This window comes from Podarcis pityusensis, assembly GCF_964106645.2.
Source record: "Podarcis pityusensis genome assembly, chromosome: 1".
In the NCBI taxonomy this organism is placed as follows: Eukaryota; Metazoa; Chordata; class Lepidosauria; order Squamata; family Lacertidae; genus Podarcis; species Podarcis pityusensis.
In genome coordinates, this window is record NC_138028.1 from 61499520 (window position 1) to 61525938 (window position 26419).

Sequence of the window (26419 nt, forward strand, 5' to 3'; positions counted from 1 at the left end):
AGCATTTATTACAATTTGCAAACCTTACGATTAAGATTTGGACCACGAATTCCATTTGTGTCATTAACTACCACACTAGAGTGATGTTTGTTGTTCAGATAAATTTTTCAGTAAATAATGGGATAATGAAGCATTTAGAATAATCCTAAAATAAGTGCTTCCTGAGCTAAAATGATGATCCCCAATTATAGCTGGTAAATGGAAATGTTTTAATCTGCATTCATTTTTCCGCAGTAGAAATAATAATTATAATGTGTTTTAAATTTGGAAGAATTTAATTGCTCACCTGTAGGAATAATTCTGCAGTAGTCCTGCCACTTGCATAGAGAGGCTATAGACTTGACTCACTGTTCTATAGCTGCTGCCCTCTGCTGGCATAAAAATGCAGTGAATGGTCTTGCAGTATTCTTTTGGAAACCCTGTTCTTTTTCATACCTAATAGCTCTGCAGTGCTTCAGCCAAATTCAAAATTGTCAGTGTTTGCCGTAGCCTTGTTTGCTGTGCATGGTGCAGAAAAAAAAACCCTTGTTTATTTTGTTGACCTTGTAGAGATCCCAAGAACTCACCTTGAATATGAGAACAGACTCACCATGAAGATGTTCCTGTTTCAGTTTGTCAACTATTATTCTTCATGTTTCTACGTGGCTTTCTTCAAAGGGAAATTTGTGGGGTACCCGGGTCACTACACATACATGTTTGATCGCTGGAGAAATGAAGAGGTATGGGGTCATTTTTCAGTGAATTAAGGAAGTAATTGCTAACCACCCTCATTTTTGTAAAGACAAGCCAATAAAACAACACAATATTCTGAATAAAAAGCCAGGAAAATGTCACAAATGTACATAAGATGCAGTAGAAGATGCCTGTCTATGTGTTTCTCAGTGTATGTTTTGGAATGTGCTATCTGCAAACAAAGGTCCTTGCATTATATAACTCAAGAGTAAACTGCTGAAACAGACTGGCTCTCTGAGAACAATAGTCTCACTCTGGCATTAAGGCTTTGCCTCTCCCTTTCTTCCCAAATCATAAATTTATATAGTATTAAGGGATTTTGTGATGGTGCTGACAGTGCCACTGACAGACTAAGCCACTCTAATGACAGGGTGGGGTAGGAGAAAGAGCTTCTGGGTTTGATAGGCTGAAATCTATTGTTCCCTATCAGTGAAATTGCCCCTACAAAATGTAATGGATAAATTTTCAGGGGGCTTCCTCAGAAGATGACCTTAGGTAGTGGGATATACCTTCTCTGCGTAAGACTCCTCTGTACAGCTAACCGGGTCTGAGGCAAAGGAAGCAAGTCAGCCTAGCTCCCTTCCTCTGAGTCTCTGGCTGCCATTAGTTGAGGTGTTCAGATCTTAGAAAGGGACAGAGAAGTCAGAGAGACCATGGGAGGGAGGGCAGAAGAAGGCAGGAGCCAAGAACTTGAGAAGAAGGATTGCTGCCCTAGAGAATCCATGGAACTTTAGAAAATGAAGGTTGGGACAGGTTACTTCCCTGGGTTGAGCTGTCCAGAGGAATGTGGGCAAGAAGAGAAGGCAAGAATGAGGAACCTGACAGAAGTAAAATTGGGAGGCTGGGCACAGAAAAAAAGCTGCACATCCCAGGAACAGAAACGAGGGGTCGCCTGTTGATTTGAAACAGCCAGTCAGATGTTTGGCTGCTGGCTTTTTAATATTAAAAATAGGTGCTTTACATCAATACTTGGTATACACATAATTCAACCTCTCACCCCTGACCCAGCTCTCTAACCAATTCTCATTGCCTTAGTTTTCCTAAAACAAAAGATGACAAGCCCAGCACTGGAAAGCTGCTTTTTTGGTCCTGCTGTTCTCTTTTTCTGGCAGAAACTTTCTGCTGGCTTTTGGTGTCAACTTGGGGGTAAGGTTGAGGAGTATAGTGAATGCTGTAGTCAGTTTAATTTCTCGGCATAATCAAGAACAGTTGCTCTGTAGGTAAGCAGTTTTAGGGTTAAACCCATGTGGTTTTGCTTTCTTTTTTTACTACTTAGTAAAGAGTTCCTGTCTTCTACTTTAACACTGTGGTTTTCAAGGAAAAGACCAATTACGTGTTTCTTCTTCCTCTCCCCACCCTTGTTTCATTAGTGTGATCCTGCAGGATGCCTGATAGAGCTGACAACACAGCTTACCATTATCATGGCTGGCAAACAGATATGGGGCAACATCCAAGAGGCTATTGTACCGTAAGTGATGCCTTCATGTTGAGTAAGTTTCATTTTTAAGAGAGGGTAATAGGTTGCGTTATGCATCTCAACAGTGAACACAGTAAGCGCATAAAGCCATAACAATATTAATTTTGGTTGTAGAAACTTCTTACTGCAGGATGAGAGAAAATTATTTAAAATGTAGGCAATGGTTATGGAACTGGAAAAGAGGGAGCATTCCTAGGCACCAGAATCAGTGCTATATGAGGGAGTGTCTGAAGAGAGAAGCCTGGTCTGCACACACATGGTCTCTCTTTGATTTGGAGCACTGTGAGATCAGGGTTGCAAATCATGGCAATATCATACGCACAAAGAGCCAAGCTCCTCTTTTCAGACTTTCACCCCAGTGTGCGATGTGTGATGGTGGTAGGTGATTTGACTGGGGATGGGGCAGCAGGCAGAGATGTATTGTGTGTGTTGTGTGATTTAGAACACCCAAATAGGACTAAAGTGGCCCTGTAATCTGGACTTTTCCCACCCTGTATTAAACCCTGGATAGTCTTCTTTATGGGAGAGATACTTTGAAAACACTTTTGGTGTCATACCATATGGGACATGATTCTGACTTCAATGCTTTACCTTTTATGCAACCTGCCCCATCCTGTGTTTTCTGTTACCCCAACCCACAGCTGGATCCGGAATTGGTGGGGCCGTAGGAAAGCCAGTAGCAGTCCTGAGAATTTATACAGTCGATGGGAGCAGGACCATGATCTGCAGAACTTTGGGGCCTTGGGCCTATTCTATGAGTACTTGGAAATGGGTAAGCACAATGAATGGTTATAAAACACCTCTGTATAGAGCTATTTCAGCTTCTGACAGCTGCTTTTCTTCCGTGCAATTGAATGGAGCTAATACATATTCCTCAGCTGATCTTTCTTGGCTGAAAGACTATGTGAACTAACAGTACTACATATACACCTGTAGATGCATTTGTAGTGGTTTACCCTAGGAATAGGGACCTGTCAAACCTTTTCATTGTATATAGATGGCACTATATAAACAATAACAACTTATGGCTGCCGAGCTGTGAAGTATTGGAAAAGAATCAACTTCTTGGGTACAAAATGGAGAATATCCATATAAAAAAAAACCTAAAATTTTGCTGCAGTGCTGTGCCTCACAACAATAATTATGCTGCTTTTAGTGAGCATTCAGCACAGACTTCATGTGGCTTATACCCCTGCCTTATCTGAACACAGCAGTTTCTGCAGTTTGACCCAAGCTGTACAGTGAACTTTCTGCTGTCACAATGCGCTACCACAAAACAGAGCATGACTACAGAGAGCAGAAGATAAGAAGCCAACAGCTGTTGTGATTTCGCAGAGCAGCCAACAGATGGCATATGGTAGCTAGCAAGAAAATCTGTTCTAAAATAGTGCTGTTATGGCTGCTACATTGTGTTTTGTGTGCTAGCCTTTAAGAAACTAAAGGCAGGCGTGCTGATTTGAGTTGGTATTCATTGCAGCAATGAATAAAGTATGTTTTGGGTTTTCTCTTTATCTCAAAGCATCATAGAGTGAACTTTTTTTTTATTTGTTGTGGACCATACAGGCGTCTCCCCACTTTTACCTGTTCTAAATAGAATCATACCAGGAAATGGCAGGAGAGAGCTGGAGAGTCCTCATAACTCATGAGGAGACCCTCACAGAGCCCAAAGAGGACATCAGTGAGGGCAGAGGAAGCCCCAAAGAGACTTAAGACACAGCGGGGTTTTGTGTAGGCTGCTCAGCCTCCCCACGCATCTTCCAGCCTCCAGCTGGCCCCAGAGCTTCAAACACTAGTTGAAGAGAGAGTTGTGTTTAGAGAGAGCATGAGAGGGAGCTGGAGAGATAGAAAAATGAGTGTTTAGAGGCTTTCTAGAGGGTGCTTCCTACTTTATGCAATTTCACTTCTGTGCATGGTGGCCCAAAATGTAACCCCTGCATAAGTGGAGGGGGGACACCTATATTACCAAATGAAAATTTAAAGCTGGGGGGCAGAGAAGATTATAGTGTAAAGGCAAATATGCATTCTATTATTCAGTTTTTAGACCCTATCCTATTTTCACTGGGCAGCTTGTCAAATCGTAGCCCCTTCTTCCCCATTTAAAATTTTATTACCTTGTAAAATGCCCTCTCTCCCACCCATGCTCACTTTGACAGCCATGGAGAGGCAGTGACTTGCAAGGAAATAAAGTCTCAATGAAGCTGTAGCGGCCAGTGTGGTGGCTTAGGTGGGGCACCACTGCCCTCCCAGCACCAAACTAGGCACTGTGCAGGCACATAATGGCAACAGCAGTGGGCTGGGTTTGCTGCATAGCACCTCTCTGTCCTGTAAGTGCCAGCAACATGCTGTGTTTGGAAGCTGGGAGAGCATTGATGGCTGCCACACCAGCCACTACTGCCATGAAGGCTTTTAGGCCAGGGATGGGGCTGGAACACAGCTAAAGTCACACAAGCTCTTGGTTTATCATTTAGCGTGATTACCATGCCAACAGTATGCATGGCACTTACAGAGACCCTGCCCTGAGGAGCTTACAATCTAAAATTCAGTCAAGGGAAATCAACCAAGAAAAGGGAAGAAAGTGGAGGTGGAGAGAAAGACTATGCTGTTGCTTTGATCATGCATACTTAAGTTTGACTGCAGGCTATGGTAGGTCATGAGAACTAAGGAGTGGGGAACATATGCTCTTCCATTTGTTGTTGGACTCCAACTCCCATAAACCCCAGTCGGTGTGGCCTATGGTCAGGTATGATGGGAGCTGTAGTCCAGCAACATCTGGAAGGTTGTTGGCTCCCTGCCTCTCAGTGAAAGACTTGAAGGAAGATATAGAATTTCCTTTTCTGTGTTAGAGTATTTTCTTCTTCAGGGAAAAGATTTTCAGTCTTATTCTGGAATTGATCTCTTCATCTTCAGTCTCTGTATTATTTTTCTTAATAAATAACTACCATTTTTTCCTGAATTAAGTCCTTAAATGTAAAAACAGGCTTACTTTTTTTTCAGGAATACTTGCTACCTTTCTTTTGATTCATACCATGTACTTGCGTCCACAGCTGCACACAAATATTCTGATATGTATGTTTACCATTCACAATTAATTCAAATGCAAATTCTCTAAGGTTTCATTCAGATGTTTTCCTTTATTTTTCTCTCTCCTTTTCATCTAGTTATCCAGTTTGGATTTATCACTTTATTTGTGGCCTCTTTTCCTTTGGCTCCACTACTTGCTCTGATGAACAATATCCTGGAAATTCGAGTTGATTCTTGGAAGCTTACAACGCAGTTTAGAAGGCCAGTGGCAGCCAAAGCCCATAGCATAGGAGTCTGGCAAGAAATTCTGAATGGGATGGCTATCTTGTCTGTTGTCACAAATGTAAGTAGTGTGATTATATATATATATATATATATATATATATATATATATATATGAATGATTTCTTAGTTTACAAAAATATGTGCATTGTCTCTTTTGTCAAGTTGTGTTTTCTGCAGATCAGTTTCATTTGTTGTGAGACATTAGTGTTGGATGCAGTATTAGGTTGGGAAGAAAAGAGGGGGAGGGGGACAGTGAGTTGAGTGGGGTGGTAATGCTTCTTTTCTTGTACTTAGTGTATGTGTGGGGTTTTGTGTCAGTGTCACTTTTGTGGGTTCACTTTCTATTCGTTTGTTATATTTCCTTGGTGGTGAGAGAGATTGGGGGGAAGCCTAGGGTGTGGTTGGTTGCTTTTGGTTGGCTGTAGTAAGATTTGTTTATGTGTGTGAGGAGGTGGATTTTTGGGTCAGGTTAGCCATATTGATTCGTATGCTGTTGGGCTATGCATGTGATAAAGGGGAACAATTGTCGGGGTGAAGGTGTCTTCTTCTATTTGCCCCCGTGTCAGTTTCAGTTGATTGGTTAGTTTTTCTAGAAAGGCTGTTTCCCATACTATTTGATACCATTGGTCCATATTTACTTCTGTCAGGTCTCTCCAGGCTATGATGCTTCTGGCTGCTGAGAGTAGGTGGGTTATGAGCTCTTTGTAATGTGAGTGGACATTATTATCTTGGAAGATGTTCAGTAGGGCCAGTTCTGGGGTGAGTTCTAATACTTGTTTAGTTGATTTGCATATTTCTTGTATGACTGGTGTCCAGAAGAGTTGGATTTTTGGACATTACCACCACATGTGGAGGTATGTGCCTGTCGAAGTACAGCCTCTCCAGCATTTGGTAAGGCTCCTGGGCATATCAGTGCTAGTTTTTGTGGTATTAGGTCCCATCTGTAAGTGAGTTTCATAGTGAGTTCTTTTCTTTTCACTGAGATGGATGTAAAGGGAGGTTTAGACCACATTCTAGTCCATTGGGTAGGGTTAATTTCATAGCCTATGTCGTCCTCCCATTGTTTTTTTTTTAATTATTATGTTGAGGGGGTTTGTGGGATTTTGGAGCAGTATTTTGTATATTGTGGACACCAACCCCCTGCCATGTCCCTTTGTTGTTAGGAGGAGGTTTTCAAAGGTTGTAAAGGGTCTAGTTGCTGCTTATTTTACTACTGGATTGTTTAAGATGGTATGTAATTGGTGGTGTGTTAGCCAGGACAATTGGGTGTCCCCTAGTTTGTCTTGTATTTCTTGTGTTGATGTGGGTTTGTTATTTTTGTATAAGCCTTTGGCTTGCCAGGTTATTATCTGGAATTTTTGTGCTGCATGGTGGAATAGTGGGTGGTGGGTTAGTGCGGGTTGGGGTTGGGGATGGAAGAACAAGAGTTTGTATTTGATATCCCACTTTATCACTACCCTAAGGAGTCTCAAAGTGGCTAACAATCTCTTTCCCTTCCTCCCTGACAACAAACACTCTGAGGTGAGTGAGGCTGAGAGACTTCAGAGAAGTGTAACTAGCCCAAGGTCACCCAGCAGCTGTATGTGGAGTTGTGGGGACACGAACCCGGTTCACCAGATTACGAGTCCATCACTCTTAACCACTACACCACACTGGCTCACTGGTTGGGGTTGCTTCCTCTTTCCATGCTTTAAGCATGGTCTGTATGAACCTGTTTAGTGTTGTGGGGATTTTACTTAGCTTGTTTAGGATGAATGGGTACGCTGTGGTGGGGGTATTTTTGATTATATCTCTCTCCAGGTATACCCATTGTTTTGTCTCGTCCTCTAGAACGTATGGCATTATGTGGCACACTTGGTTGGCAATGTAGTATAGTTCTATGTTGGGGATTCCCCATCTTCCTCCTGAGGAGGAGAGATGTAGGTATTTGAGGTTTATTCTTGCTTTTTTGTGTGATAAGATAAGCGAATGTAATTTTTTCTGCCATTTGCGGAGTTGGGTTGGGGGAATCCAGATTGGGAGGATTTGGTATAGGTAGGTTAATTTTGGGAGGGTGATCATTTTGATTATGGCTGTTTTGTCTGAGAGGGTGAAGTTGGTGTTCCATTTCTTCAAGTCTTCATTGATTTGTCACCACAAGGGGTTGTAATTGTAGAGGTATAGTTTGTTGAGGTTTCTGGTTATTTGTACCCCTAGGTATCTGAACTTGGTTCAGCAGAATTTTATTTTGGTGATGTTGGTGAATTCTTTTTGGATATGAGGGGGATGTTGAAACACATGGCCTCAGATTTTGCAATGTTTAATTGTAGGCCCGACACCATTGCAAATGTGTCGAGTTCTTTGGTTAGGGTGGTTGCTGTGTTTATGGGGTCTGGTGTTGTGACCATCAGGTCTTCTGCAAAGTGCCCTAATTTATAGGTTCTGTCTTTTATTTCCACTCCCTTGATGTCTGTGGCTGCTCGGATTCAGTTTGCTAGAGGTTCCAGAGCCAAGATTAATAGGAAGGGAGACAGTGGGCATCCTTGTTTTGTGCCTCTTTGAATTGCTATTGTATTAGAGTCCATACAGCTGGTCCTGCATTTTGCTGAGGCTTGGGTGTACGTAAAAATTTTTAAGCCAATTGGAAGGTGTATGGCAGTACACATTGTTTTAAAGCTCATGTCTTACTTCAGGGATCCTGGGAACCGAAGCTCTAAGAAGGTGCTAATTGGTGCACTCCAACATAATCACTTTTTTTCTAAGGGAAATTGTAATATGTAAAGCACAGGACCCCAATTCAGCTAAAGTTAGTTTCATTAAAATTAATGGAATAAATTGTTGGTTTTCGTCCTGACCTTCGCAGAAGTGTGAATGGCAAAGCATCCATAGTGGTGCCTTCATTGTGGACCATGCTTTGTCAGGTTAGATTTCAGGGCAGCACTAAACATAAAAGATCAATGTAATGAAATACAAAAACAAAGATAAAAGCAGCAGATGAAAGCTTTAAAATGAACTATTAAATGATTGCTCAATTAAATCAATTAAAATGTGCTATTGCCTGGCATTTAAATGATTGCACCTTCCTCTTTGGGAAGGATGCTTTATAACCACTGCCAAGAAAGCCCTCTCCTCTGAAGGTATTGTCATACTCCAGATGGAAGAGGTACATGGAAGAGAGCCTTGGCAGAGGATCATAGAGCACTGGCAGATCAGTAATGGTTCCAGTTAAGTTTACCAGTTGTACATCCAGGTTTCCTTCAGCATCAGAGGCTCTGAATGCTAGTTGCTGTGGAATAGGAACAGGCAAGTGCTCTTGTCTTACTTGTGGGCTTCACATAGCCATCTGATAGACCACTGTGGGAAATGGGTTGCTGGACTAGGTAGGGTTTTCATCTGATAAATCACCATTGTTCTTATGTTTTTACATATATCAATAAATAGACACTTTTCAATCCCTGTTTCAATGGAGCTCGAAGTGGCATACCTGGTTTTTCTTCTTCTCCGATATCCTCACAACATTCTTGTGAAGTAGCTTAGGCTGAGAAAGAGTGGCTTAAGGTCAGCTGGTGACCTTCGTATCTGTGCGTGGATTAGTATTCAAAGGTAGATACATTGTTCATTTCTTTGCATTTCCTGTGAATGAAACATTTAACATATAATCCAACTTCTTTCCTGCAGGCATTTATTGTTGCCTTCACATCTGATATGATCCCTCGATTGGTATATTATTATGCCTACTCTATGGATCCTTCTTCACCCATGTCTGGATACATTAATGACAGCCTCTCCATATTTCAAACCTCAGATTTTCCTGATAAAAACAGGCCTGACATAAACCCAGAAAACTTTTCCACTTGCAGGTTAGTTGCAATTAACCCCTTTTACATGTCTGTTTGTGTGTGTGTTTTTTGCAGTAGATTTCTGTAATAAATCAGTTACTATATTGGTCTTGATCATTAAATTCTTCTCCTTACTGTTGCCTTCTATAAGATGAAATGAGGGGCCCTTTAGCCATCAGAATAAGACATTTGCTTTATTATAGGAGTTTTAGGGAATGTAATTTGATGTCATCTTGTGGCAATATTACCAGTACGGTAGTAGGAAAAAAAGAACAAATGTAGCCCAAAGGACAGAAGTAAGGAAGTGTAAAGACTACACCTTTCATTGCCTTGTTCTCACTTTTAAATTTAAAGTAATTTCACTCTAGAAGTAGATGTGATGCTGATCATGGTGTCTCTGCAACCCCATATTGGCAACCCCCCTGCCACCTTTCTCAGTAGCATGTTATGCGGGTCAGGAAAAGCTAAAATAAATAAATAAATGATGTAATGTCACCTGCTTCTCTAACATGTCACTAGGGGAAGAGGGGGCCCACAACACAGAACTACAGTTTTCAGTAGTAGCTCTGTGATTGTCTCACCTGGAGAGGTGACCTAAAATAAAATGCATATATCAGAGTTTGGAGAAAGGGGAGTTGTATCACATGGAGACTTTTACAGTCTCCTTTAAAAGAAGACTCATATGTAATCGGCTAGGAATGGATTCAACATTTTTTATCCAGTGCTACCTCTATGACATTCCTGATAACCCTATTCCCTGTTGAGTGCACCTCTTGGAATGGGGCTACTATAACACACAAGATTCCACATAGCTTTTCACTACAAGGTGCCTACAGAATCCTTTCTAGCATTAGCCTTCTTTGCATGTTTCTTATGCAAAGGGGCATCATGGCTGTAAAAGACCACACATTTAGCTTTACCCTGGAGCTCATGTAATTCCTCCTGGCCCCCAGTGTGCTTACAGATACCTTCTGGAAGAGGGAGCCTTTTTTGTCAATGGAAGGTGTTGCTCAAGGGGGGGCAGGAGGACTCACATTGCCTCAGGGGTGGGGCTATACACGCAGCTCTCTTTATATCTGTGCTATCCATTTGTGTGAGTTGCATGTGAAGAGGACTGCTCCTGTTGGCTATAAATGAGCCATGGAAATCTACAGTAGAAGTGAAGGACATGTTCCCCTTAAAGCCCAAGGCTTCTGTATGTACCATTTAAGCTTTAGTGCTTTGTTTGAACAACTTTCCTACATCACGTCTTGTTTTACGTTTCTGTTCCCTGATTTATGCTCTTCCATGATCCACCTAGCCAAACATCACCTTATGATAGCTGAAAGCTCTGCTAGCATGTGCTCTACAGTTTGCTTTTGCTATGAAAGAGCAAACGAGGGACACTGAACCAGTTACAAGAGCCATGTCCTGAAAAGAAATAAATAAAGCAAAACATTAAGATCAGGATCAAAAGGCTTCTTAAGTGACAGGTGTATTTGAATGTAAATGCCACTGAGCTTGTAATCTGTCTGCCTTTGAATGTGGCCCTTCACCTTTACATGTTTGTCTTCAACAGGTACAGGGACTATCGATATCCACCAGACCATGAGAGGAAATATGCACACACAATGCAGTTCTGGCACATCCTGGCTGCCAAGATGGCTTTTATCATTATTATGGAGGTAAGTTGTTCCCTTGCCTCTTGTAATTGATTCAGAGTGTCAGTGTAGAGTTACTGCAGTTTTGATGAGGGTACAAAATTACCTTGTTGTGATTCATGGAATTGTAGCTTTAAAGGAAAGGTAACAACAAAACACAAAGGATTTACAAGTTGCAAACAGAAATCCAGAATCGAATACCATTTGCATATATGCAGATTATAAAAGAATTGCAGAATTTTGCAAGCTTTACTGCAAACAACCCTCTGTTGTTTTGCCTCCCAAAAGTTTGTGCTATTTATCTAAATGCATCCCAAGCTGATGAAATTAGTGTGCCTGGCATGCTATTGTTGATCCCCCCCCCAAAAAAACCCCTCTTTGTAGCCACAACTTTAAGGTGTAGGACAGGCTTCCTCAACCTCGGCCCTCCAGATGTTTTTGGTCTACAACTCCCATGATCCCTAGCTAGCAGAACCAGTGGTCAGGGATGATGGGAATTGTAGTCTCAAAACATCTGGAGGGCCGAGGTTGAGGAAGCCTGGTGTAGGAAGATATCATCACTTTGCAAAACCATCTTTCTCAGAGCTCAAGCCTAGAAAGTCTGCATTGCAAATGTTTAGGACAGGGAATAACAACTGTTTGATGAAATACCTTGCCTCCATAGTTCTTTGCATACATCCTCCTATTTTTGCATTGTTCCCCTGCCTTGCAGCATGTTGTTTTCATTGTCAAATTCTTTGTGGCTTGGATGATTCCTGATGTCCCGGCTGAAGTGAAAGCCAAAATAAAGCGTGAGAAGTACTTAACTCAGAAAATCTTGCATGAGTATGAACTCAATAAACTCAAGCAGAAGCTGTGTGAAAACAGGACCACCGCCAGCATGGAAAAGGAAGTCATTGCCACCGAAGGGAGAGTGGAGTTATCAGAAGTCATGTAACCTGAAGAACAGCTGACTGTGAAATTCCAGCCTGTGAAAATTGGTTGTCCAATCTGAGATGAGCAGTTCAATATGCGTGAAAGCTTCTCTTTTGGTTCTAACAATTTTACTGAAGCAAGTGGAGAGAATCAACATGGATTTCCTGTTGGCCAATCAACAAGCTACGTACCTTTGCTGCTGTGGAACCTTGAAAAATGAATCTGCTCGTGACACTGCTGAAATGCCTTGCCTTTCTAAGACTGTATGTTTCTCATTACTAGAATTGTCTTAAGTCTGTTATAGCGAAAAGTTCATAATGTTCCACATTTGCAGTCACAGTTCTTGGTAAGTGTGGCAATGGCGTCCTGAATGAAGCTCAGGAAGTTCCTCCCTCACCCAGCCTATATTTAATTAGTATCATTATTAGTTGATAAGGCCAAGAGTTTGGTGTGTTGTCCTTCAGTTGTTGCACTGTCAACTGATGATGCTAGAGCCTAAACGGAATTCTGTATCTTTTCATCATGCTCTTCAAGTGATATTAAAGCACTCCACAGACTCCGGTGGGGATGCTGTGACTGTGGATTTCATGCATCATCTTGGTAGGACTAACCAAGCTTCAAGGCCCCTTCCAACCTATGGCTCTATAGTTCAATCCTATTTTTGTTTGCCTGTTCTCAGAGTTGGGGAAACTGGGATCTGAACTGCCAATATGCTAGTCATAGTTAACCTTGTTAAGGCAGAAGGGGCTTAGTGCAGCAAGTGCAGAAATGTTTGGGGAGCCTTTACTGTAAGATGCTAACATCAGACAAACAAAAAACTAAATTGGATGCCTTACTTAGAGAAGTACTAATCTGTATTTGTCTGATAGGTAGCACTGGCTATTCAAAAGCATGTACTTTTCACACATTGGCCTTGATCATGCATTACTTTGGAACATTACTTGGAAAATCTTTCACATATCACGTGTGCATTTCTGCCGCACAAACCTGTACCTTTCAGTACCTTTTGAGGTGGGTTGTTTTGTAGGTTATTTTTAAGGCACAGATAACATATTTGTAGATTTAACAGTTCAGTAACTATAGTGACCTAACAAAAATTAAAACCCACAGTTACTTTTTCATAGTAATTTCTATGCTTAATAATTTTCATCAGCCATATTTTCTCCAAAATAGTAAGGGAAGTTTAAGGAATTATACCTCAGAGTTCCTAAAATAAAATAAAATAATTTTCTATTCTTACATGATTAGTGAGCGTTAGAAAGATGACCATATTCTTCCTAAAATTAGTATGATATTGAATTGGAAATATACTTTATCAAGACCAGATCCACTGAGGTAATCCGGAGTTTTACCTGTGATTGTAGTAGTATTATTTGGGATCTGAAGTCATTATTTCTGAAATTTTTAAAAATGATTTCATATTTTTCAAAACCCCTGAGTAAATTATCTACAGGGATAAATGGTAAACAAAGCCATTTGTTGTGAATATGCCTTAATACTAGATCTCTGTGTTTGTACAGAATATCTATTCATAATATTTAATGAATGAAAGGTTATGTACATGTAGCCAAATCCGCAATGCTTAGAAATAATGGTTTTTTTAAATGTTGCTAAGAAGAGAAACAGTTCCTTTTTTGTGTGTCTTGAGACAATTTTGCAAATTTATAAAGTTTATTTAGTGTAAACTGTGCATGTATACTTAGCTAGAAGGTGTTACAGGCAGTGTTTTGTTATATAATTTTAAGTTCTTACAAGTATTTTTGAAGTTTTGCTACATTTTTATACCCGAGTTTGCCCCACACTGCATAGTGCCTTATTTACATGCACTTGTGAAGGAAAAAAAGATGTGAAAATGCTAGTAGTGTAAGTTATGTAGCATAATGTATCTTATCAGTGACTTCACAGGTATTATGAAAGTATCAGCTTTCAAACTCAGTCTTGTGCATTAGTAGCTGGTCAGGAGCAAGTTTTGCAAACTTCCAAGGTGTTTTGCTCAATGCAATACGAACCTTGAGAAACAAACACTTGCTGAATTCTGAATTCACTAAACATGAAGCATGTTGGACATAAAGTACTTGCACTTTGAAGCTTATTCTTGACTGTTAAGTATTGGAACAAATATCCCAGGCTGTGTCTAGCATGTAAGCTAAAGATTATGCTGTTTTATACGTTTGTGTGCTTCGGTTTCATTTCTTATGGCAAAAGAGCAAATTATCTACTTTGAAACACTATGGTAAAAGATCCCAATCAATGAAGGAACAGTACTCATATCCTTGGCAAAGAAAAGAGCTAGATTAATGGGCAAAATGCCCAGATTAGATTCATGGTATCTGTCTCGAAAAAACGAAACAGGAAAAGAATGGTGCTTATAGCAAATAAGAAACTTATACAGATATTGGGTAACAAACAAGAAGGTTATGCAGATACTAGGGGTGTGCAATGGCTCCAGGAATAGAACAATGAGAATTGCAGGGTTTGGGGGTTTCCTCCTTTTTTTCATTGACACATAATATCAGTAACTTCCCCCAAATCAGATAGGGCCCTCTCCTGGGGTTCTCTTGCTCTGTTTCTTTGCTTTTCTGTGCTGTATAATTCAATGTTTGCATTTATAATGGCATGGTTTGCATAACACAGTAAGCCAAAACTATGCAGACCCCCAGAGAGGAACTTGCAGTCACTTTGCTCCTCAATTGTCTTCTTTGCTCAGCCAGAAAGAAAGGCTGTTGTGAAGCTGCAAATGTTAAAATAATGTTCAGGTAAGAATATGCACCACTTGGCTATCACTTAATTGTTTTATGGTAAGAAAGAGACAAACTCCCATTTCCCTGCGCTTATCCAGTAGAGCATTATGGAGGAAAGTGAAGTCCTTTAATTCTCCCACAATAAAAGTCCCTGGACCTCTTTGTTTGCAATTTGGCAGATTTAATCTCTCTGATGGAGCTCCTGGGCGTGTAAATTTCATCCATTTTGGTCAAAGGTGGGAGGAAGGTTTTTAGATTCACTTTAGATTCCCCATTATAGTAAATCGGGAGCACACAGCTTCATTTTAGACAGAGCAGCTCTGAACCAAAAAAAAAAACAACAACAACAACAGATTGAAGCAAACAGAGCACAGAATGACTTAGAAGCAGATTGTAAGTTTTTAAAATGTACAGATACAAAGCAAATCTTAGAGCCTATGCACACCCCATATTTAATGGGCTGTTCCAGCAGAGAGGTCTGCAGGAAAAACCAAGATGCTAAGGGTGCTGTCTGCAGAATGTAAGTTGTTAGCCCAATTTCTATTTATTGAACCTAATTTCAAAGGTTTCCATGCTCAGAGACGGGGTTTTGGTCACCATTGCCCTACTGCCCATTCTCTGCTTTGTGCATATATTATAAGGGTCTGTGCATAACCTATGGAGTTTTGAAGAGAGTTTGGAGAGTGTGTGACAAAAAGTATTCAGCACCAGACTGAATTTAGCATCCTCCTCAAATTTTGAATCAAAACCTTTCTGACATCTTGAAACGGTCTGGCTTACATTTTCTTTCTTTCTATTTGTGATGTGCTCAGTCTGCTAAGATACTGTCATCCCCCCCCCCCCCGAAATGATGTACAGTTAAGACAAATAATATTATATAGTGTATATTAGATATGCCAAAGATACATTGCAATCACCAAAAAAATCTACATATTTAGCCAAAAACACTTTCTCATCGTTTGAGCATAAACACTCTGCTGCTTATTTATAAGTGTTCTTGTAAATATAAATGTAGGATTTGCGATAGATTCATATTTAAAATATGTTTGTGTTAGTGTATAATGAACTGCAGTGGTTGTAAAACAGGCAGCAATCAGTGCAAATCAAGTCCAACAAATCACAGTTCTGCTTGACAAAAAATGCCATCCGTGTCAAACTTAAATGTATTAACAAATTAAATGTGTGGTTTTTTTAGCTTGCCACACTAGTTATTTTAAATTGTGTAGAATCAATTTTTTTTTAAATGAACACTGAGCTGCAGAGTGACTTGGCACAGATGTAAATGAAATAAGTGGCTGTAGTTGCACAGTACCTTGGGTTGCGTTTTGTCAAGTCCAGCTGAGATGAAGATTACACAAACAGCTTTGTCTGCTGTTATCATGCCACTCTACCCATTGCAGCCAGAGCAATGAGAGGGGTTAAATTTTTAAGAAGTGGCATGTTTACTTATGTAACTCTGACCTGTCATTTGAGGAGGCTGTGGGGCAAGCCCTGAATGTCTGCAAGGATATCAACAGAACAGAACTTCTGGCGACTTCTGGTACACAGGCGACCAGCCATCTTTACAACTGCATTGAGTCTATGATTTTGTAGTCCCTGGCAGGGAGCAAAAACACAAGATATTTTAAGCCCCTGGTGGGCAACTGTACCCATGGAAGGTTTTATTTGTAAATCTGGAACATTGGGATGGCATCCTCTGTTCTGTATTTATATGCAGTTCCCTTTTAACCAATTCCAAGTATTGTTTTAGTATTGTTGGATTAAATTCCAGACATTTTAATTTGTAGGCTATGACTTCTAGGCAAAAATATGTAGATAAAGCCTCTTTGTGCTTAGCTCAATCTGTAAGGAAACCTCATTTTGCTCAGTGGGACTTATTCTTAAAAATATGCACAGGACTGCAGCTTTAAGTGCCCATGCATGATACATTTTGAGTCACAGTTTGTTAAACTTGTACAAACTGAGCTCTCACTCAAGGAGAATTATATCAGTTGTGGTCTGAGTGGCAGCAGTGCTTTTTGCATTCTAGCAACCTTTTCAATAGATACTTTTATACTACTCCACTGAAAGAGCCAAGTTACCAAGTACTGCTGTGGTGTTATATTTTCAGTTAATTCATATGCAAGCACTGGACCCTTGTGCCTTGTAACAACACTTACTAAGGAATGGTGTTGTGCATGTTTGCCTCTATGCCCTTGCTTCTGACAGAGAACTGTAAGTGGTCTAGTACTACCCCGTCTGAGTTTTTGAATTGTGCATAACACTCCTGTCTTAGAGTTTTTGAATTGTGCATCATGTATTGTGCATCTGTTTACCTGTGTAATTTTTTTTTAACCTTTCCGTATCCCTGTCTTTTCTTATTGTGTGAGCGCTAGTCTTCTGTTGCATATGGATTATAAGCCGCCTTGTGTATACTGGTGGATGAATCCAATGATTATATTTGTAAATTGTTGGTTTATGCATACTGAATCATGGTATATAAATGTCCTGTGATGCCTTTAAGGACTACAAACTTTTATTTATGCTTTTAAAGTAGAAGTTGTGATTTCAAAAATTGCTTTAAATTTTCTTGTGACAACAAACATTCAAGTTTCTTTCCCGATTCTGTGCTGTGCAGTTCTGTACTCAGAAGTAAGTCCCTTTGATTTCAATAAAAAAAATCTCTCTTTTAAGAAAGACATACAGAATTGCAGCCTTGAGCCCCACTCCAGATATGCACATCAGTGGGTTGAATTCAAGCTTGAGTGTAAGAGCATCTGCCTGCCTGCATCCTCTGAATAGTTGGTGCTTTCAGGACGAGGCTAGAAAGGTGAAGAATTTGAGATTCAATTCTCCCACACTCCTAAACAAGTAATTGGTATTAAACTTGCTTCATGTTTGTCTTACGCAGCACAGTCCCAAATCACTAACCACAACTATGCATAGAGTGTTCTGCTTAATGCAGTATCCTTTTGTGAACAATGGTCCCATTCCAAACAGACATACCTGCAAACATTGAATCAAGCAGTCAGTTACGCTATAATACATACCAACCTTAACTTAGCAGAGCAGAGATCTAACTCCATTTTTTAACCCATCAAGGCTCTGGTAGTGCAATAGGCATATCAGCATGCCTCCCATAACGTCAAAATTGGGTGAAATGAAGAGTACCATATCCTTTCACTCTTATTGTTCGTAATGAGAGGATTTTCAGTGCTGGTGGTTGACTGTGATCAGGGACCCCCCCCCCCCACTCCCTACTTTGCTTATTACAGAGAATTAGTCTGCTTTAAGTTTCTAAGTGAACGTTTACTAGATGGTTTTTATTGGGCTTTCAGTGCAATTTGTTGATGTTGCCAATTTTAAGCTAAATTTGGGGATCTGGGATGTTTGCCTGGTAGTCTAAGCTTATTCAAATTGTGTCTCATAAACTGATATCTATGGTTAGATGGTTGATCATCAAGCTGATATGTGCAATACTGGGATCTTAAAAAAAAAATCAGCTAACTGATGATGGCATTTAAAAGGTGTTTGCAAATAGTGTGTTGCTTGTTTTGTAAATACATTGTTACATGTATTCAACTGATTCTGTGAAAAGTTGACTGTTAATAAAAGGTTTTGTTTACATCCATAGTTCTGTGCAGTTTACCCTATCAGCTGTGTTGCATGCAAGACCATTGTTACTGCTGTGGGGGTTGGAATATTGGGAGATGGAAGTTAGGCACTGCAATGCCTTGTCTCAAAGGGCAGATGAAACTGAATTCCACACCAGTCCAGAAATGGGGAAAACTTGACTTCATCAAAGGAAAGAAGTGTGTCCTATACAGGAACCAAAGCTGTATAAAGGCTGACAATTGACTTCTCTATATTTTATGCCAATATATTTACAGCACCATGTAGGAAATAAGTTTCCTTCAACTCCTTTCCCAAAACCTACTATGGGCACCATGCCCAGAGATTCCCCTTCCATCCCAAACCTTGCCCTATAATACAGGCATTGTGGCCTCTGCAGTTCACCTTCATAACAGCAAATTGCCTTACTTCTACTTGTGGTAGCACAGGGTTACCGCATCACAGTGTACTCAGGTGGTTTTCTTTCATTGTTCTCTCCAGCATCAGCTTCCATTTAAAGAGCTGGGGAAATCAGTTAATGCCAGATAGAAGGAGGAAGGAAAATGGAGAAAGGACACTCTGTTCTACTGAGGAACCATAACTGAATGACAGCCCTGTGTCTGGAATAAAAGGCAGAGTGAGCTGGAAGGGAGAAATTGCCACTTGCAGCTTACCTGTAGTACCTTTGAGAAATGGCAGATGCTGTGCTAGTATTTCAGAATCTATATGCATCAGAAAAAGAACAAAAATCAACAATGTAGCACTTTAAGGGCTGAAAACCTACAAAGTAAGTAGTATTAGGCCTGTGTGGATTTCAATTTATTGTTAAGATCATCAAGGCAAGCTTTTTTTTTTAAGCCTTCCATTTCCCCATGATGCAAGGAATATAAGAAATGATCTAAATGAATTGCACAACATGGATGTTACTTTAAATATATGCTAATGAAATTCGATCAAAGACTTATACAGGACCTGTAGGTGAAGTTGATGTAGTTTAAAAGATGTTGAATCAATATTAGATGAATTAAAGTAATGGTCCTTCAATTAGAGAAAGAGATTAAGTACATTGTGTTTAACGAGAACTACAAATCGCATTTACAGCAAAACACTGAATTTTTATATGGTGCAGAGGTTGATTCTGTTTTTATTCTTTAATACGCAATTCCTGGACCAGATTATCTCTATGTTGTATTTCATTTTATTGCCTTTACAAGCAAGGTTCATTGTAGAATGAATTTTCACATTTTCATTTCCTGGTTTCATTTCTGTCATAAACTTTATCACTGTATACTGGCAGATTCCACAAATAAGAATTGGAAAACAAAACAAGATCATAGGTATCTTAATGCATATATGCTTGTTACCTGCTCACTCCCACTGTTCTTTTCCGGAATCCCAGAGGCTGTCTGTCACAACTTACCTCATCCATGATAAAGAATGGTGATGACTTTCCCTAGGAATAGGTAAGACAAAAGCAGGAAGCATTTGAATTGTCTTGCCACCACAGGGGAGTTCATGAAGTCTTATATGGTGTTTTTCTTCAAGGGACTTCACAGTTGCCCACAAAGGATTCTTAACTCTAGAAAGCTCTATTGGCCACTGTCCCTAGGCACACGCCCTCTGAGTACTCAGGAATGCTGCTCTGAATGTATTTGCTTTACACAGCTGCAGCAAACTTAACTGCACCAGCACCACACCTTTAATAATGTTCCTGGTCCTCCGAGACAGAACTTGAGAAAGAGCAAGCAGCACTTGAAACAAAGACTATTGATTTCCTTAAACATTCCTCCCCCAAAATACTGACGCTGGAGAGTTTGGGTAAAATAAAACCCTATGATTAAAATCTCAGCATGAGTTCCTGCACACCTCTAGTGCTTACTACCTGAAGCACCTCTAGTGCTTCACATATGAGTGCTGCTGGTTATGTGTGTACATGAGAAAGAGGGCGAGAGACAGATGGAAGTCTGACTAAGAAAGAACAGCATCAGGTCCCTGAAGGATCTCTTGTTGCTACTTAATCTCGGTGCAATGAGTAAAATTCCAAGAAGCACTTCTCTGGTTCATGTCTCTTGAAGTATTGCACCTTTTTTCAAAGCAAGCATACTGTCTCTTATAAAAATTAACAAGCTCATAAAGCATTTCTTCACTAAATAGTTGGGTATGTCTGGCTTACGGTATTTTGAGTACCTAGCAGTACAGTGGTACATTGGCTTAAGAACTTAATTTGTTCCAGAGGTCCATTCTTAACCTGAAACTGTTCTTAACCTCAGGTACCACTTTAGCTAATGGGGCCTGCTGCGCCGCTGCCATGCGATTTCTGTTCTCACCCTGAAGCAAAGTTCTTAACCCGAGGTACTATTTCTGGGTTAGCGGAGTCTGTAACCTGAAGCGTCTGTAACCTGAAGCGTCTGTAACCCGAGGAACCACTGTAATATTGTGAGATCCCTAGAACTCTGCCATAATGGCCTTTTCTAAATGGATAGAGTACAGCCATATACCCCTTGCTATTGGCAACAGAGCCTTGGGTTGAACATCCTCAAAATAAAAAAAATTTCTTAAAAAAAAAAAATCCCACTTAGCTCTCGTTGCATTAGCCTTTGCCGATGAATCACTCTGCTGTGCTGAGCTACACCAAGCAGGGAGAATGTTCTGGGAGGATAGTCTTTAAATAAGAACTGACTGTTTTTACGCAGTTCTGTTGAAAATGAATTAAGAGTACCCCATTAGGGCAGCATTAACAAGGAAAACATGATGAACAAGAGATAGCCCTGTGCTGTGTTTCCACCGTTTTAGGCTTTTATCAGTAGCCATTGAATAAACATTTGATATTGGCCCATTAGGGAAAAGATCAATAAACACTGTAGTGCTTTAGCTACCCAGTGTTGGTTTCAAGTGTTGCTATCTGCATTGCAGGCTCTCTGTGTATAGCATTAGCTAAGAAGATCAGAGAATAAGAACAATGAACATAGTATTCCTGTGCTATGTAAACCTTTCAGTGTTATAAAAATGGGCAGGTGTGTGTTTACAGCGGGGGGGGGGGGAATCTTGGGGTATGTCCTTCGCATTTTTAAAAATCTGCTTAATAGTACTCAGCTATTTTTTCCAGGATCAAGCCCACTGGAAGCAACAGATGGATTTATTTCCAGATGTGAAAGATAAAACCTGAGCATATGCTGCTCTTTGCCCTCAAATCTGCAGTTTACTGCAGCAAGCAGATCTGAAGCCAATAGCAGCCAGGGAAAGGTGATTTTCAGCTTGAAATTCTCATGGGAACACAAGCTACCTTGTGGCCCCACTGTTTTATTTTTATTTTTCCAAATGGTTTTATTTTTCCAAAGTGGCTGATTTTTTAAAGCATTAAGAGCATCACATGTGGTTTGGTTCATGGGACCATGCCCATAGTCTTCACATAGCTGAGAAAGAAGCAGAACTGTGGTTTGTTTCCTTGAATAAAGATTTTACTTCACTGTCCTCAAGTGATTTACTGTTTGTGCTGCTGACCTATGCCTAAAATCCATGGAGCCTCCTGGCTGTGCTGCTGTTCCTCCTTGCAGTTCTTACCTGTTCACTGCAGACCTTGTCCCCCATCTCTCTTTCTCTCTGATGTGATGGAGCAAAAAACCAAGTGAATAGACAGTGGCAACAATGAGGAGTAGGAGGAGGGGATGAGCCCCCTCAGAAAGGGAGGCCCACTGAGACCATTTACCCAAGGATCCCCAAAATTTAGAACTGGCACTGCCAAATGTATTATTTGGTCAATAGGCAGGAGAACATTTGGAGGAGCAATTTTGATTGGGAAGGTAACCCAAGGGGAAATTTACTGCTCTTAGCTGATTTGTAACCCCCACCCTCCTTCTTAGGGATGCAGGTGGCGCTGTGGGTTAAACCACAGAGCCTAGGACTTGCAGATCAGAAGGTCGGCGGTTCGAAACCCCGTGACGGGGTGAGCTCCCGTTGCTCGGTCCCTGCTCCTGCCAACCTAGCAGTTCGAAAGCACGTCAAAGTGCAAGTAGATAAATAGGTACCGCTCTGGCGGGAAGGTAAATGCCGTTTCCGTGCACTGCTCTGGTTCGCCAGAAGCGGCTTTGTCATGCTGGCCACATGACCTGGAAGCTGTATGCCGGCTCCCTCGGCCAATAAAGCGAGATGAGCGCCGCAGCCCCAGAGTCGGTCACGACTGGACCTAATGGTCAGGGGTCCCTTTACCTTTACCCTCCACCTTGCTGGTCTTAGTTGATTTGTAGCTCCACATGCCTAGATTTCAGGGCGGGGGGGGGGGACATTGACAGTTTGGCCCTCAGAAAGCTTCAGGAACTACAAGCTATGGGGATCTCGAATGGAAATTTCTCAAAATCATCACCGAACTCAGAAGCCTTTGATGAAGGCCATGCTAACTATAGGGATGCTGGTTGAAATTGTAATGGAAGATAATGGCATCTGACTCTAAATGGAGTCAGCGCCATTGGGTCAAGGCAAGTAAGACGGTGACATAGTGGATAAAGTATGAAAATTGCATCTTTTCTCACAATGGCCAACCAGATGGCTTCTGAGAAGCCTGCAAGCAGGACCTGAGCTCTGAAAAACAATCCCCAGTTGTGAGTCCTAGCAACTGGCACTCAAAATCATACGACGTCTGATAGGGGAGATAGAACATGATCATTGATAGCCTTATCCTCCATGAATTTGTCTACACTTATTTTGAAGCCCTCCAAGCTGTTGGCCATCACTACTTCTTGTTGGAGAAAATTCCATAGTTTACATGCTGTGTGAAGAAGGCCTTTCTTTTTGTGTGTGTCAGGGCAGGACTTTGGGGCAGATGGCCAGGGCTCCTCTCAGGAGAATGAGCAGGAGGGTCCCTAAATGCAGCAAGGCTGTCCTACCACATTTTGAAGTGACTGAAGTAATGCACATCATTATTTAAAGGGGGGAAGGGAACTGAACGATCTGAAGTTTACAGCATGTCATTCTTCGAAGGAGAATTATTTGAAAATGATTTACAGATGGTATTTAGCTCTTAAGGTTCGCCAGAAGCAGCTTAGTCATGCTGGCCACATGACCTGGAAGCTGTACGCCGGCTCCCTCGGCCAATAAAGCGAGATGAACGCCGCAACCCCAGAGTCCACCTAATGGTCAGGGGTCCCTTTACGTTTAGACTTGCTAAGATGTATAAGACTGAATCAGATAAGTGTTGGAGATGCAATGAGGTTGAGGGTACGTTCTTTCATATGTGGTGGGCCGGTAAAAGGGTAAAAGAGTATTGGGAAATAATTTATAATGAATTGAAAAAAATGTTGAAAAGTACTTGCCTTTTTGTTGACGATAATTCAGATGGAAATTCCAATGTGTCAAAAAAGGCTATTTCTGGGTTAGTGGAGTCTGTAACCTGAAGCGTATGTAACCTGAAGCATATGTAACCCAAGGTACCACTGTACTGTGGCCCATGTTTTGTTAGCCCCAAAATGGAAAATGAGCGAGGTCCCAACTAAAGAAAAATGGCAGTTTAAACTGATGGAATATGCGCAGCTTGCTGACCTAACATACAGAATAAGAGAACAAGAAGAACATACATTTAAAGAAGATTGGGAAATGTTTCTTGAATATATGGGAGCAAACTCTACACTTGAAAACGTTTGCAGCTTTGAGATAAATTCAACAGTGTAAACAAGTTTTGATGTACGCATTCATGGAATACTGAATGGTTTACTTTATGTAAAATATGCAGGGATTTATGATATGCAAACTGAACCATGGAAAAAGAAGAAGGGAAGTCACTGACATTTTAAGGTTGTTTAAATGAATATTTTAAATTGTAAAATAGAAGATTTAATAAAAATTACACACACACACACAAATGGGGATATAGGACTATTAAGTCCCATTACTTACCAGCACCATTGATTGTAGGAGTGGGGGATACAGAGTTATAATTTTTGGTTGCATCATGCACAGGCACAAAGGCATTTATCCTAAACAACCCATAAGGCAAGAGGATTTTTTATTATTTACCGCACTGTGTCAAGCATGGCATGGAGAACTGTGTATCACAAATTTCCATGAAATGAACATGCATGTGGAGGAGTGGTGGAAATCACTAATTCCTTCCCCCTCATTTAGTTCAGCTGTGTAGGCAGGCAGCTGCCATGCAGCTGAAGGAAACAAAGCAAAACACCCCACTTGTTGGAACTTTCAATAGAACAAGGAAACTGGTACTGTGTGCTTTCCATCACTGCACAATATATTCTTTCAGAGGCACATGTTTTGTTGTTGCCCGCTCATGAGTAAAACAGCGGATTTGTTATCCTATGTGGACACAACCTAGTCTGCCAACATCACTTGGAAATTATTAAAAGCCGTCATGCTTTTCAAACAAAACACCCACTTTTGGTCTCGGTGTTCCACCTTACACAAGTTCCCCTTTTGCAAAAACCATTAGTGCACGCTGGTCCCCCTGTGACACCACTACGACGAGATATGTTCGTGGGCAATGTGAAAAAACAGGGGACGAGGGCAAGCAAACCAAAACTGATGTAGTTCTTGTGTAATGGTTGGGTCTCTCCCACAGAAGCGAGACCACTCCGGCAGCAATTATCTTGGGTTTATTGCTCAAAACACACAAATCACTCTGGAGCTCAGTCTCTCAGCGTCTGCTTCCAAATTAGCTGTTGCCGAGTCTGAGTCCCGCCCCTTCCTCTTCCCACTTTCAAAGCCCCACTTACACTTCCTTTCCTGTTCATGCCTCTCATTAATTCTTGCGAGCCTACGCGTCTTGGGATAGGCTAATTCCGGTGGCCCTCCCTCTGAGTCCAAGCTTAAACTGTCATTCTGTGTCTTCTCCCTGGAACTCCCCCCTTCCTTCCCCTTGTTCTCAGAACTCAGGCATCTACTGCAACTTGGCTGCTCCTCCCTTGTTCCGCATTCCTGCCTAATTACCTCCTCCTGTCTCTCCAAGCTCTCCCCCTCTGTCAGCAATGGGACACCGCTGACATCTTGTGACATTCAGGCCAGCAGTGTTCCATGTCAGCAAGGGAAGAATTAATCAGACACAGGAACTTGAATATTCAGCAACTAGTGGAAGTCAGTATCCATGTAATAGCGACTGAGAGAGAGAGAATGGGACTATGTGCTGAAGATGTATTTGGGAGACCACAGTATCTCTCTTTGCAGTCTGTGTATTTCACTTTCAATGGGACTTCTGTTGGGGGCAGCTCAGTTTGTACCTGTATAACAGCAGAGACTTTGTCTCCATTGAAGTGAATGGCAACTTTCTATGGTACCCACACAGGAACACTATTAGAGCCAGGAAAATCCTGCCTCTGTTCCTCAATTGTTCAACCCAACACTCAATCACAGCAAAGAGACACGAGGTTGGTTTGGTCCTCACCTGTATCCCAGGTTGAACGCCATTTACTTGGTCTCATAAACTCTGCAAGGGCCTCTGAAAACAAAGCTGCTGTCATGCCTCTCTGCATAGCTCCATTCAGTACAATTATGTCCATGCGCTGCTCTGGTTCACCAGAAGTGGCTTAGTCATGCTGGCCACATGACCCGGAAGCTGTACACCGGCTCCCTCGGCCAATAAAGTGAGGTGAGCGCCACAACCCCAGAGTCGGCCACGACTGGACCTAATGGTCAGGGGTCCCTTTACCTTTACCTTACAATACCAAGACGGTGATGAAGAGATGGAATCCAGGAGTCAGTGGATGTAGCGATTCAAATTTTGGACTAAGACTTGAAAGACTCAGGTTCAAATCCCTGCTCAGCCATGAAATTAACTGAATAACCTTGGGCCAGTCATTATCTCTCAGACTGACCTACCTCCCAGAGTTGTGATGATGAAAAACAGGGGAACCATGTATTGGAGCTCCTTGGAAGGCAGGAGATAAATGAAATGAATGAATAAATAAATAAATAAATCATGATATATTTTTTTAAAGCCCCATTCCAAACATAAATAACACATAATGGACTCCTATATTATTATGCTAAATATATCTGTTCTTTCAAAAGCGCTAATAAAAAAAAAAAAGACAGTATTGGCTACAGTAATATATGAGAAAGTAGCCAACCATATAAGTATTTAAAAGGAGAACCAGAATGTGCAACTGGTTTATTGTTGTAAAATGCTCCCTTCCCACCACTTCTTTCTTCCTTTGATATTTTTTCTGCATCAGTCAAGAAGCTGAAGAAATCCAGAGAAGT

General features: G+C 41.1%; 1 protein-coding gene across 8 annotated transcripts in view; it reads left to right on the forward strand.

Annotated features, from left to right (window-relative positions):
- ANO5 (anoctamin 5) overlaps positions 1 to 16959 on the forward strand; it is a 76382-nt gene extending 59423 nt beyond the window's left edge. For all 8 annotated transcript variants that reach the window (XM_080983146.1, XM_080983147.1, XM_080983148.1 and 5 more), the window contains 7 exons: positions 550 to 719; positions 2103 to 2200; positions 2851 to 2981; positions 5368 to 5573; positions 9173 to 9354; positions 10892 to 10997; positions 11686 to 16959. In XM_080983146.1, coding sequence (XP_080839272.1) covers positions 550 to 719; positions 2103 to 2200; positions 2851 to 2981; positions 5368 to 5573; positions 9173 to 9354; positions 10892 to 10997; positions 11686 to 11910 — 1118 coding nt within the window. In that variant the 3' untranslated portion in view covers positions 11911 to 16959. The remainder of the gene's footprint in view (positions 1 to 549; positions 720 to 2102; positions 2201 to 2850; positions 2982 to 5367; positions 5574 to 9172; positions 9355 to 10891; positions 10998 to 11685) is intronic.
- The last annotated feature ends 9460 nt before the right edge of the window (positions 16960 to 26419 follow it).